Source organism: Mercenaria mercenaria, chromosome 9 (assembly GCF_021730395.1).
Source record: "Mercenaria mercenaria strain notata chromosome 9, MADL_Memer_1, whole genome shotgun sequence".
Classification (NCBI taxonomy): Eukaryota; Metazoa; Mollusca; class Bivalvia; order Venerida; family Veneridae; genus Mercenaria; species Mercenaria mercenaria.
The window spans coordinates 30,033,916-30,049,233 of NC_069369.1; the positions used below are offsets into that span (position 1 = coordinate 30,033,916).

The 15,318-nt window shown below is 33.2% G+C and overlaps 1 protein-coding gene across 5 annotated transcripts in view; it reads right to left on the reverse strand.

The window, feature by feature from the left end:
- Window positions 1–201: 201 nt before the first annotated feature.
- The window catches only part of LOC123546827 (G-protein coupled receptor 83-like), a 95,782-nt gene continuing 80,665 nt past the window's right edge, over window positions 202–15,318 (reverse strand). For all 5 annotated transcript variants that reach the window (XM_045333415.2, XM_053551144.1, XM_053551146.1 and 2 more), the window contains one exon: window positions 202–4,350. In XM_045333415.2, coding sequence (XP_045189350.2) covers window positions 2,943–4,340 — 1,398 coding nt within the window. In that variant the 5' untranslated portion in view covers window positions 4,341–4,350 and the 3' untranslated portion in view covers window positions 202–2,942. The remainder of the gene's footprint in view (window positions 4,351–15,318) is intronic.

The window sequence follows — 15,318 nt, forward strand, 5'->3', positions numbered from 1 at the left end:
GTGAGTTTCATCCATCCCAAGAGACGTATTCCTGATGGCTTCAAGAAGGTCGGTGGTTTTACCTCATGGCTCACCAGTGTTTGAAATAATGTCTGATGGAGTACCGTGGATCTTCTTCCTCCAAAAGGCATGCTGAAGCTCGAAAACCACTATCTGATAGGCAGTTGTGACTTAACATCCATTTTAAAGCGAGCTTAGGGGTATTTTAAGCATAATTTATTCTTGCAATGATACATCAACAGATTTATATCAAATGTAACACGTGTAGTAAGCAATTTTATTAATTCTAATTTCATATAAACATACCTATTTTCTTTAAATCCAACAAATTTAAAATTAGAATGTCGAAACAGTGGCTATTGAATGCTTGCAGTCGCATTTGATTTTTTCTTATTATTTTGGCCTCACAGCGGTGACAGACTTAGAAAACAAGTGATAAAAATCAATCTCGTACCTAGAATTTCTATAATTATTACAATGTCCTTTGTGAATATCTTTTAAATTAACACATCTATCTTCCGGAGTTACTTTCATTAATACTGATATTTAACGACTTTCAAAAAACATCCACAACAAGTTAAATATAACTACTCTTTAATGAAAGAAAAGAAACATTTCTGGTGATTCAAAACGAACATAGACATTATATAAAATATATTACATGAAAATAATTGGCCAAAGTCAGTTTTAGGGGAACAATACTCAAAGTAATACTGATTAAAAATATCACATATGCAATATTATGATACATATATTTAATAACAGGTTCTTATTTAATTTGTTATTCTTATTTTAAATATAAGCTCCTGCAGGAACGAATAATAATTTACCCTTTCATTATTCACATACTTTCTACTTGAAATTTTATTGGAACCTTCTATATGATAGACTATTAGTATATCGAGAAAAAAACAGTAGCAGAACATCAAGGCATATGTCATTCTATAATTAATTTATAGAATACTCATTACTATAGTTTATTAACAGAATATACATTAATTTGGTTTATAAATAGAATAGTCATTGATATAGTTTATTAACAGAAGACTCATTATTATAGTTAATTGATGAAATAGTCAAGATAATGCACTAGGAGGTCAATAGATAATACAACATACGAAATTTCGACCTCAAACTTATAAAATTAGAATACTTCTGAAAATATTTTATCTAGGCAATAAACCCTCATAATTACTGTCAGATTATAAGCGATATTACGAGAACGCATCAGAAAGGACATGAATATGTTGGAAAACATATAAGAGATAGATTTTTTGTTTAAAAAAATGATCAACATGTCATAGGTTACAAAACTGATAAAACAAATATCAAATTAATATAAATATATATTTCGCACATTTACTGAAGCAAAAACGTACCATTTGTGCCTTGACATTGACTCAATATAACATTTGTTCGCTGAATATTTTAAATTCGGAAAAAGAACTTGCAACATCAATGTGACTTTGCCCCACATTTCCGATCCTTACTTCTTTCTGACTTTAACTGAACGCATATACTTCAAATTTTATATCATATGGGATAAATACTAGTAACTAAAATTTTATTTTGTTATATCTGCTTGCGTTTTTGAGTTAAAGTTAACATCTAAATAATTCTATATCATCCTTTACTGTTGCTTACAGATTCACATTAAGATCTTTAAGATGTAAACTCGGTGCATTTTTAATTGCCAGTGATTCGTTACAGTACTTCCGTGTCTAATTTGTCACAATTTGCGAAGTAATTCATTTTGATTTATAAGAGTTCGCTTGAAAGCTAGTCAGCTTTTCAAAGAAGATAATGATATTACATTGACGTCTACATACATCTGCACTTGCACCACATTTCTTTGAATAACCGATACCATTTCGTATGTCTGCTTTGACAATAACCATTTTTACTTTTTACATGTAAAAACAGAGTAATTACACACAATGTAAAGTTACATTTACAATATAACATAAAACAATTTAACGTGTTGATCATATTCATTATTTTTGAATTTTGGTTTTTAGAGAAAATGCTCAAAATGACGTCATACTTCGACACTCATTTACCTGAATGGTTTCCCCTATCGACTTCGTTTTTGGATGAGTTCTAGAAATATATAGTCGATAGATATACATTAAAAATTGTAGTTGATTAAAACCTTGCTACAAATTAGAAATGCAAAGCATTACCATGATAGAAAAGGACGTATCATGAACTGTTATTGGAAATACCCGAAGGAGATGATGGCATTAAGTGCAAAGGGACGTCATTTTAACATATTTCTGTACAAAAAAACATAAAAATAAGATATATACATATTATATATCAAAATAAACTTTAAAACGTGCTTTTATAACTCTTTCTATTTACATGCTATATGTAAAGTAGTTACAGAGAAATTGGACATACGAAACGGCATCAGAAATTATGATACACACTTGTCTTATGCGCCTGTAACAAAAAGATACTTTCCACATATTAAGATGGATATTTTCTCCAGTTAGTGTTTTGGAAACTAATTCATACAATTGATGCGGCATCTAAATATAAACTTTTTGGTATGGCATATGCCCAAAAGTAAACAACTCGAGACCATCGTTAATAAAAGTGTCATATTGTAAATAACATGATCCTTTCACCCTTATCAGAATATAAATTATTCATCTAATTGTATCTTTAAGGAAATAAAAGTATTATATACATATACATTCATTCTAAAATACTGCTTGTTAAAATTGTTCATACATTCCCTGATCGGATACGCCAGGAGTCTGTTCTGACAATTCAAGAGGGAGGTCTATTTGCTAGTCAGAAACATTGTAATGTGTTATGAAACGGCGTCCAGGTGCTATTATTATGTAGTGCATCAAGGAATCAGTTTCTGTTTCTCTAAAACAAACAACGAAAATAATGTTTTCTTTATCGACTATAGAAATATGCCATGTTAATTACAATTTGTGGGTAACAATGCCATTAGGAATATATTCTACTGACTCTCCTCTTTCTGAAAAGAATACTAATTCAGGTGACTCCGTGACCGTTTTCAAAGAACCAGTCGATCCACTAATGTCTGTTGCACTTCGCGAGATATCACTGCTCGGATTCACGGCTGTTTCCGTCAAGAACTCGGATTGTTCCTTCGTCGAGATGTCAATATCAACTTTGTACTTATCGCAAACCTTTGAAATAGAAGTTCTGTTCAGACCGTTTGAACTTTTCGACTGTCTTCGTTGGTACGCCCTATCCGATCTATACAGAGTTCCATTGATGTCAGTACCAGGATGTACACGTTTAGGTCTCGGCAAACAACATTTGAAACGAGCTTTCACTTCTGCACGAAAAGTTTCGTTAAGCCAACAATAAACGAAAGGGTTGTAGCACGTTGAGCTGATCGCGATCCAATGGCATATGAAGAATGTTGTGCTATTATAATGGAACACTTCTACGTTAGGATGAAAGTCCGCTAACACTTGGTACAGATTCAAAGGCATCCAGCAAATAGCAAAAATTACCACCACACATATTAAAAGTTTTATGCTTTTACGTTTTGCTTTCTGTTGGGATGCTTGCTGGTTTTGGGTCACAGCCCCTACATGAGTTCGAACCCAAAGTTTCCTTACAATGCGACCATATGTAACTCCAATTACTGTTAGAGGAATCACATACTGTAATAGCAATGTTCCAACAGTTAAATACTTTTCCCAACGTTCACTTGGGTATGGGAACGATGTTGTGCATCTGTCAAGCTTCTTCAATAAAAAGTCTACTTTTTGGACTTTGTTATACATACCAAATGGTAAGGACAGGCATATTGAAAGGAGCCAGATAAATCCAAGCACTGAAATCCCTACTGGTCGGCTCATTCTTGGATGTAAAGGGTAAAGTAAAACTTGATGTCTATCTAAGGCGATGCCTAATAATGTAAACGTTGACACATAAACTGACACCATAAGCGAAAAATTCAATAAATGACACATCACTGAACCGAAAGGCCATTCATCAAGTAAATTTCGTGCAATATTGAATGGAACATTTATACACGTGACTAACAGGTCAGCAACAGCAAGGTTTGCTATGAAAAAATTAGTCACAGTCCACATACGCCGGTGTATGAATATGACATGACACACGAGAATATTTCCAAACAGCGAAATAGCAATTAAAATGCCATATGCAAAAATCAGCAGAATTTGACTCCATCCTAGGATGTCTCCTTCGTCTAGAAGTTGACCGTTGATAGAGATATTCTTTGAATCATTGAAAAAGGCTTCTAGATTTTCCTGGTCCGTGTCGTTTGATGTTCCGTATAACAGATTTTCAAGTTCGTCAAGGAAAGCCATCATCATTGTATGCTTTCTGAAATGAACCAATGATAAAAATTGATTTTCACCATTAAACTACTGGACTAGTATTGAAGTTATTTCTTTTATTGCTGTAATTTATTTTTATGAAATGAGTATTCTGTAATTTGCCTTCAGTCTCAGGAGGTTTAAAATACACAATGAAGACTATAAAATATTAAGTGTGTTTTGGGGATTCGAGTGGTTAAGGTCGCTGACTTCAAATCACGTGCCCTCACCAATGTTGGTTCGAGCCTCACTCTTAGCGGTAAATTCTTCCTATGAGGAAGCCATCCAGCTGAATACATTTGACAAATTGTCTACTCAAGACTTGAATGAAATTATAATTTCGTATGAAACTAGAGCACTGCCGTAACACAACGATTTCAATTAAGATTGTTTTCCGTTTCATTAAAAACAAGAATTTTTCATAAATCATGCAAACAATGAATATACTCTTAACTGAATAACATCTCAAAGTGAAAAGTGCCAGCTTATGTTATTTTTTGGAGCTATAGAGATCATACGAAAGAAACAGAGAACATGGAGATATGGTAATAAACCCGTTTAATACTTTATTGCTCTTACAGATTATTGTATAATTTCATTTTAAGAGATATCCCCGAACATTCTAACAAACCAGTCGGAAATTAGAAAAAATACCCGTCTTTTTTCTTATTTACATTTATACCACGTGTATACATTTTACATTCTAATATGCCTGTCTCTGTTAATACACACTTACGCTAGAATGACGTCATGTTAACGTGCGGTGACGTCAAAATTTTTGTTGCGACCAAGAAAGAGCGCTACTATATTTTATCTACTGTTTTAGATTGAGGGCATGTTATAATTGAAATAATTCATAGTAAAAACGTGTTTTAACACTATTTATACACTCGGGCAGTAATACTTCGTACTTCGCCCTCGTAAAATTATTACACCGACATATTACCGACCATCGTGCATAAATAGTGTTAAAACACTCTTTTGCTATAGATTATTTCTTAATTAACCATTTAGATATTGAAAGAATATCTGTCTTGTCCTTCACAAGAAGGATGTTAAATTTCAAAGTTTTGGTAGCGTAAATTTTGATATTGTCAGGTTTAGTATTTCACAGATAATATATTTCGCTTATTTGCTTAAAGTAATGGTCGTGTGATTGATGGTCTTCAACAACGTTATGACAGGGAAATATCGTTCTTATATGATGCAAGAAGTTAATTAATATTTCACAGAATGAGTTTTTGTCCTCTGAAATTCTGTGTAATTCTTAGGGACATGCATCCAGTACAACAGCAATACAGCTTCTATAAAATATAAATGTTCACCAAATTTTATGAGCAATTTTATTTTATTCTAAAGACTACGCGGATTCTGTCTTAAGTGCATTACTGTAATTTTAGATTTTGTTATTTTGTTTATAACTATTAGCACTCAATTTTTTAAGTATTAACCTAATTATAGAGTCATACTTTAAACTAGCAGTTTAAGGGTTTGAAGATTTTTCTAAGTTTAGCTTTGTCGGCTCCTATGTTCAACCAGGCGGAACCGTTTAACAGTTCTGGGAGAAGGCAACCCAAAGAACAGCAAGGTCAAGTTACATCAACTTTCAGCACAGGGTTTCAGATGAGATGTCGTTTGGACTGACGGACGGACGGACGGACTGAGTGATCACAATAGCTTACCCTAAGCGCCTTATGCTCAGGTGAGCTAAAACGTAAGCTAAAAAGTTCTTTTAACGGCCGAACAATCTCTAACTCTTTATCGCAATAGATGCATACATAAGTTTATACCCCTGACGCTGTTTTATATACAGAAGTACTTCATGAAGCCACACAACAGCTACATTTCCATGGTTATTAGCAATAGATAACCACTATTTCGCAAACTGAAGGTCACATGGGAATTCTATAATTTGTCAGATTGGCAGATTGTTTTGTCTGCAGATTCTATCAAATGCTAAGGGTCGAGTTTTTTTTGTATAACTTTTACAGAAACGAGTCTCAGATCGACTATCTAACGTGCCAAAAAAAATGAATAGACTACAGGATTTTTACCTCAATAGTTACAATTGTAAGCACAATGTTCTCACATAGGTGAGGTCAAATAATATGCATCATTTTATAACTAAGAACATGAATTAAGAGCCTCATAAAGAAGTGTACTAAATGTTGAGAAATTGTAAAAATAATCATTGTATCTTTCTGGTTAATAATGATGAGAAACTTTATAAAAAAAGTATGCTTGTTCATTTGGGTACCTTTTTTTTTATAAAGAATATAAGTAACGAAATATATAATTTAAGTTTGTATTCCTGCAAGTTTTTGCCTCGAAACTGGTGTTCTCGTGGTGCCTTTTGTGTAGTCTAAATGTTTCCTTATTCCTATACATAATAATAGTGGAGGATACTATCAACTCGATAGTAACTTGCTAACAATCAATGTCGCCAACATTTCCCTTACAAGTTTCTTAAACTTAAAGTTTAGTTTTCTAACCATTTGTTCGCCCAGCCTTTTTCGAAGAAACGAGGGGGCATAGAAATGGGCTGCGTCATTCCGTCCGTCGGTCTGTCCGCCACAACTGGCACAAATGAAACATAATGAGAAAACGTGACATGTGCAAGACCCAGACCCCTAACTCAAAGGTCAAGGTCATACTTTCAGGTCAAAAGTTGACAGGATCTGTTTTGTGTCCGGTCTATAACTTTGCCATTCATCAAGCGAAGTTGAAATGTCTTGGCACAAATGTTCTGCGGTAGCCTAGTGGTAGAGCGTTTGCGCTTCGTGTGCAAGAGGCTGTTGGTTCGATCCCCGGCCGCGTCATACCAAAGACTTGAAAAAAAGGGTACCAGTCGCTCCCTTGCTTAGCGCTCAGCAATAAAAAGAGGAAACTGGCTTCTCTTCTCATGGCGATGGATTCCATTATGAATGTGGTGTAGAGAGCGATTAATACAAGTTGTAGAGCTTGCTTCATAATCGGACCAAAAATAATTTAAACGTATTTTATTGCCAGTACATACATATATAAATAGATAACTACATCGTGTTTGTACATATATTAGACAAATGTGTTGACCCACAATAAATAATAGTATATTATAAAGCTACAAACATTCCCAATAATGAGACGAAGTGTTTTCATATGAACAAGACCTAGACTTACAACTTAGAGGTCAATGTCACATTAAGAAGTCAAAAGTTAATATGGTCTGTTTCATAATCGGTTCATAACTCTACCATTCATTAAAGAACTTCAAAATTAAAAGTGGACGACGTTTTACATGCAAGACCCAGGTCCCTATCTCAAAGGTCAAGGTCAAAGAAAATATGTCATTTTAGTTCTAGTCAATAACATTTCTGTGCATGGATAATTAATCAAGTGAAGTTTGGCAGAAACAGGCACCATAACAAATTGATTTGTCACTTGTTAGACCAAAACCACAAGGTCAAGGTCACACCTGGAGTTAAAACAGTTTTGGATCTTTTTATATAGTCTGTGATATTTTATGCATGGGTGTATATTTAAATAACTTCACCACTGTAAGGCAATTTTCCATGTGCAAAGGTCAAGGTCAACGGCACCCAAATTAACTTTCTTTATTTTGTTTTTTGTTGGTACACGGAATAATATCCCTTTTTGCCTTTTTAATGATGACTCTCAGTTCCAAATATTTCATAAAAAATACCAACGTTTGAATCGAAACTATGATCATCGGATAGGAAATGATCTCACTAAGAAAATGAGTCCTCACACTTACAGTTTTCGTTTAGAAATAAGAAAGTTATCACCATTTTTCGAATGTTACTGCTGTCGGTTACGGCATTGACGCAACGCAGATATACGCGCATATTGTACAGCAAATTTACCAAAATTTTGAAGAGCTCTCTAGTTAAGACTCCTACAATCTTTACTTTATCTGATGTTAATAAAATACTTCTAGAACTCAGTTTGTTGATTTTCCAGTAAATGTTTTGACCCTCATATGTTTTCGGTATAATGAAATAGATACTGTATTCCTGTAAGGGGATATGAAAATATTCATCCCTCGAAATATGAAAATATACCTTTGCTGACAACTCGATCGATGTTCATATATCTCGAGGTGAACATTTTTCATATCACCCTGTCATAAATGCAATAGTTACTTAATTTTACAATCACTCCCAATCCTATACTTTGAAGACTCTATTGTACTGAATCGGCTTGCAGTATGTCTTGTGAAAAGTATCCCTTGGTGGTTGACATTGGTAATTCTGTTATAATTTCTTGATAATGTATTTACAGCTCTCGGCATGATATAATATGCGGATCTCTCGTTTGATGCATCAAAACCGTGCCGTAAGTTTTTAGTGAATTTCTGGACTTTACGCATGATCCAGCTATATTAATTTAAAATTCTAAAGGTCTCAAGAATTTTAGAATTATCTTCGGGCAATTCAATGTTAAGGCCGAAAAATATGATTCCCGGTGTACATTTCTTTTCAAAGTTCTACTACAAGAAATATTTCGAAAAAGTTCTTCTTCGAAACTTTACAATATGTTTAAGGAGACATGTTGTGTCAAATATGCTGAACGTTTTCCTAATACTTCATTGATAAATGAAACCAGAATTGAAACAGGTGAACATATCCTATCACACAAGAATCTTTTTTGTTGTTGTTGTTCACGGTCAACTCAAACGAATCATGACATTTTGAAAACTTAAGCATTTTTACCACTCTTGAACTTGAAGTTCTTTAGAATGAAACAAACGTATTATGGAGGCATAGTCTAAAGAGAAATCAAAGAAAAACCTTGTTTATGAACTGTATATCTGGCATTTTTTACAAGTTAACGCGTATTATGAAGAAGACTTATAATTGAACAATTACTCTTTTACTTTAAATTAACCGCATTGTCTTCAAAGATTCATGAACTTTTAAGTTGTTATGATAAGTGCAATAAAAGGAATAAAAATGCCTGCTTAAAGTACGATTGCTAGAACAGATATATATCAGTTAAATTGAACTGTTATTCAGCCAAAGGCAGGTGTCTTATCAAATGCGTCGATAATTTTCTTGAGACCTTTTGCCAAATTTTTAAATTAAATGTGCAAGTTTAAGACTAGTTTACTTTCAGTTGAGGATTATTGTCAAATACAAAGCAAGAAAAAAACATTCAGTGAGAACCATGCATTTTCTATTTGTGATATGCAAAATCACAGTGACAAGGTGATATAAAATAGATGACCTTTTTTCTAGACGTAACATTATACTAATAAAGCATCAACTGCTGTGATATTGACTATATTATCTTTAATATCCATTAAAAGAGACAGAAAAAATGTTAGAATTCACATCATACCAATAATGTATTGGAGTTGAGATAACTTTGATTGTTTTTTATATATAATATAGAATAACAACTTTTAAAACATCTTGGCACCATTTACCCTAAAGGCCGTTATCAGACTTCGTTAGCGTGTTTCCAGTTTCCGACAACAATTATTTTGATGTTCTTTTGTCATGCCAAAATTCATTTAACCTGTCGAATGTGTCTGGTACGTGAAAAATATCTATCACAGCCTGTGTAACATAACTCGCCCATATCAACTGATTTAATGGGAAGTTTAGGACATTCCATTCAACCTTCAATTGAATATATAACATTTGTCCGATTTCAGATGGTCTACTTCTAAATTACTAATTACAATCAATATTTGAGCCGCACCATGAGCACATCAACATAATGGCTTCCGCGCAGTCTGGTCAGGATCCATGCTGTTCGCTTTCAAAGCCTATTGCAATTAAAGAAACCGTTAGCGAACAGTATGGCTCCGGACCAGACTGCGCGGATGCGCAGGCTGGTCTCGATCCATGCTGGTCGCAAAGTCAATATGTTCGTTTTCTCATGGCGCGGCTCATTTTGTGTAGTGAGTAGAAAGAATCTGAAACATGTTCATTCCAAAAGACGCGAAATTTTTCATCAATTTTGATTATCGATGAACAACGTTTTGAAAGTAGTTTATAAGTATTCAAAGGTCAGACTAGATAAACTCCACTTGCTTTTCTATCGATATAGGCTTCCAAAATAGTTAATAGAACTTTGATGAAGAGTGTTCTTTGAAATTAATTTGTAATTCATACGGACAGTAAATTGTTACTTAAGTTATCCAGGTTATTGTTACGTCGTTTTGTAGACGTTTGATTTGCTAATGTATGTCTCCTTGGTTTCATTTTTTCGTCATATCCCTGTTGTTTAGTTTCCGTAGATAAAGTATTTCTTTTTAATACGGTCGCCAACTGGAACCGTATGAAGCAAAACTCTGTTTTAAAATAAATTTGACTGCTTTTGCTCTCAAAGGACCAGGACAAATGAAAACGTTAGTATAATCGTTGTCGCGAAATAACATTTTGCAGTGTTTACAGTAATGTTTGTACAACTTATACAGAGTGGAAAAAATCTCGTCTATCGGTGCAAAATCTTGGTCACTCTTCAACGCAAAATAAATTAAAAGTACATGTTTACCTTCCTGCAATTTAACCCTTGTACAATATCAACGTTTAGACGATAAACAGAGACCAATACCAAACTGTACAATAACAATTTTGTCCTGGTTATATAAATTGTACAATATTTTTCTAATCATTTGTTCCATTGTTTAAACTAATCTTTTCTTTAGCTATACCTTCCAGGTAACTTATCAAAGTGTTTAACATAAATTATAAACTTAAAATTATAATTAGTTTAAAAGTAAATCAATCATATTGTTACTCCCATCACCGTCTGTTTTACGCGATATACACAGGTTGAATTATATTAAAATGTTTGTTTATAATTAATGTTGTGATAAACCAGGACACAAGATGCCACCTGAATTCAGTGAGGTGAGCTATTCATTACGCATTTCTTCATTTTCATTAAAGAAGTCTCTATGGCCCCCCACCACCACCCCACTCTGTTAGGGCTTTTATCATTGTCTAAAACTCACTTTTAATAAACAATTCAATAATGACATACTTCTAAATATTTCTCTTTTTCTTTCACAAAAATATAACCTAATATAATCTTTTATAAATTATGAAAACATTTAATTTTATTTTAGTAACATTAAAAAAAGAATTATCTTCTCTCTATTAGGAATCTCATAAATAACATTATCATCAAAAGATAAGTAACCAGTTCATCTCAAAAAATGTTTTGCAATAACAGAATTTTATGCCGGAGATTAATTCACACAGAACACTATTTACTCTTTCTGAGCAGCCATTTTACCGTGTATCTCTTTCGTTCATTGTGTATGTTAGTAGGATATTACCATTACAATGACGCTTTACCTCAGTATGCAGAAAATTAAAATAACAGTGATGTCAGAATCTTGTATTGTTATATGAAAGTATTAGAAGCAGATTTTTGTGTGCCAAGTATAGAAATTTGAGACAGAAATACTGTTTAAGGTACTTTTGCAATTTGCCAAATATGTCCAAATTTGAAAAACCTTATGTTTGAACAAAATACTAAAAGTACAGTTGATAATATAGCAAAATTTACATACTTTGAAAATAGTTTAAGAATTTATTGGACGGATATTTCATTTATACTTCTCTGACAATTTTTTCTTAATTTTAACAATGTTACGGCATCAATTTAAGTTCACAGTTGTATATTTATGTCAAAATATTGACTGAAAACACCTATCAGGTGTTTAATTCTTACTAGATGTTGTTGTTATTGTTGTTGTAGTATTGAGGCTTTGCCTGTCACCTCAGTTTTTCTTTTAGAATTATGTTGTCATTCAGCATAATAGCATGACTTTTATAAGTATGGTTGTTATAACAAATACTTAAAACACAACCTACAAAAACAAATAAAAATGTTTTAATAACCAAGCGCACCAAGCAGTTAGATAAGAGAAATTCTATATTTAAAGTTTTAGATTTCTACTCGGGAGTCTAAGGTAAAAGCCGGTTTCAGAAGGGAATATGAAAACTGTTTCTCTAATTCCATATCACAAACTGATGTAACTACATAAGATTTCATGGAGCATAGCTGATCTTTAATGGTGATATCTAACTACATGGATAATCATTTTGAGTTTTATAAGCATTTGGGATACGATACATACAAATGACAATGGAAGCTAGTAAGCAATTGAATGGTAAGTTTGTCTGAACCAGTTTATGAAGTTCACAATTGTTAGCCATATGAACCGTCAATTCGAGTAGGCGTCGAATATATATAACACGAATAACAAATAAATCATCATCATTGATACATACGTACTGCTCTTCTGTCGAAAGCCATGGAAACAAGAAGAAGAAAAAAACAACTATAAAATTCATTTGAAAACAGAAGAATGTGGTTGAATCAATTTCGACTGATCCATGGGGAGTTGCTTTGCAACACAATAACATTTATTTAGTGTTTCATCCATGTTCTAGAACTAACATTGTACACTTATCGAGCTTTTTTGAATCATATATGCAATTTAAGTAGAAATTTTTACATTATTTTCTCATATATATGTTAACCCTGTCTCACACGTGGAGAAAGTTGCGTTATTAATTTCTTTAATCGTCCATGGACCGGTGATTTTATGTATAGTTAAAACATTGCCTTTATTAAACTTATGTCTCTACTAACACTTCTTAAGACCTGAGGAAACGTCAAAATAAGTTAGATATGAGAAATGTAAACAAATAGGAGCAAAATGGCTTTTCTTTGTCGACTTTACTTTTATACACAAAATATAATGTAAAAAAAGAGAATGGGTTAATTCTAAATTTGCATAAATGACTTTGCGTGTTTCTTTGACGGTGTTACAAAAAACAGGAAAGTTATGCCCAAATATTTTATCTACAAGTGTAGACGTTTTGCTATAATAGTCACTTAACAATGAAACATGTCATTGAATAAAGCGTCAAAACAAGAAAAGGAAACGCTGTATGTAGATAATGTGTCAGGGTTAAACGTTACATCTGAAAAATGAATTAACCTGGTAATTACAAACAACTTCTCCATCAATTCAAAAGAATCATCTTTCAATTTCTCCTGCCATGTAGGCAGAAGATGAATTTCTTTTTTTTACATAATTCGAGTTGTTGTTAACTAATCATCTGCCCCTCCAGAAGTTTTAATGTAACAAAATGTCAATGGCGTTCATGCATACGTGTACATATTTCCAAAGTGTCTGATGTATATTAAGATCACGTACAAGCTGTTTGCATTTTAAATATATTTTTTGTCTAAAAAATAATGTCGTGGACATAAACTCCGCGCTAGACCAAGATGCAAAAAGATACTTTACATAATGTAGCGATAAGGTTTTCTTAATGATAATACCAACATAATTTGGCACCGAGTAAAACAATTTGGCTAATATTTATTGAAGAGGAATGATAATTTCATTTGCAGACTTCTTCGAGCATAACATTCCTTATTGTATCATGATCCTTGAGTTAACGTATGTTTAGCACCAATATCAGTCAAACTGGTCAGTCACTAAAAACCGCGCAGTTTTCAAATTTTATTTAACAGGACTTATACACAAAAGTTCCGTTCAATAAAACACTTCTACTTTTAATAACGAGGTGGTTCTGCATTCTATATTAATTTAACAAACATTCATTTTTGCTTTTGTTAGGTTTAACGTTGCACCGACACATTTATAGGTCATATGGTGACTTTTCAGTTTTGATGGTGGAGTAAGACCTAAGTAGAACCACCGACCTTCCGTAAGCCAGCTGAACGGTTGCCTTACATGATTAATTCAACGCTCCGAGTGAGGTTCGAGCCCACATTGGTGCGGGGCAAGTGATTTGAAGTCAGCGACTTTAACCACCTGGCCACGGAGGCCCTCACAACCGTCTGTCTCTAATCCATCTACATTAGACATATTTCTTAACCGACAAAAATCCGTCAAAGTAGGAAATTTCCTTTTTTGAGAAACACTTGGTTCAAGTCCAGGGAGTGTGCGTTATACTGTACATTTCCATTATAAATATTTTTAAACAAAGTAAAAATATCGCAAAGAAGGTGGTCATAAAGCTGTACAGATGTGTTACTGTTCTGACAGATTATTCCACCCTTTTAAGCAAACTGTCAATTTGAAAGCAGATTTATTATGCTTTCGGAGAGGAGAATTAATAAAAACGTCAAAACCTAATTCAATCGGTCTTATTTGCGTTAAATTACGATTTCGTTTTACATTAATTGTTTTCAAATCAATACATGCAATTAAAAAGAATATTTTGACGTGTTCTTATCACAGACAGACAGTTGTGTATCAAGATATATTCTGTGGTTTTAAAGTTATTTACTTAAACTAAACTCAAGAAAAGTAAAAAAAAATGCTACATCAGTTCTTAGTGATACTCAATTCATGACCTTTGTCTCGTGCATACGTTGAGCTCGTGTTGTAATTCGTGTAACTACGCCCCGTAAAACTCGTAATAGGATGATTTTTATTTCGATATACATACATTTGATCGTCGATAAGGAATATCAGTAAAGTCCGTAACACCTTTAAAAGATTAATCAATTGACCAAGATGTTCTGATATAAAAATCTTTGAGTTTTCTTGTGTGACATTCACGTGATTAAAACAATGACGTGTTGATGTCATTCGCGGTTACAGTCTGCCAGGTATACTTCGAGTGACTCCACTGTAACAGTTTCTATGTTACTGAATGTTAAAAATACGCTAAATCATTTAGAAAATGTACCAATTTTGAAGAAACGGTGGCTCAAGAGATTGTAGTAGACCCTTACATGCATATTTGATTTTTGTAAATGCATGCTATGGATTTTGTATTTACATGAATTACAACACGAGCTCCACGTGCACATGTGACAAACGGTTATGCTTTGAGCATCACAAAATTACATTAGATTTACCTATTCACATACAAGTTGACAGAGGGAAGTTTTTGCAATAAATGGATGTTGCAGTTTCACTTTCCTTAGTTAAGTGTAATATCCGTGATTGATAGACTTCAAC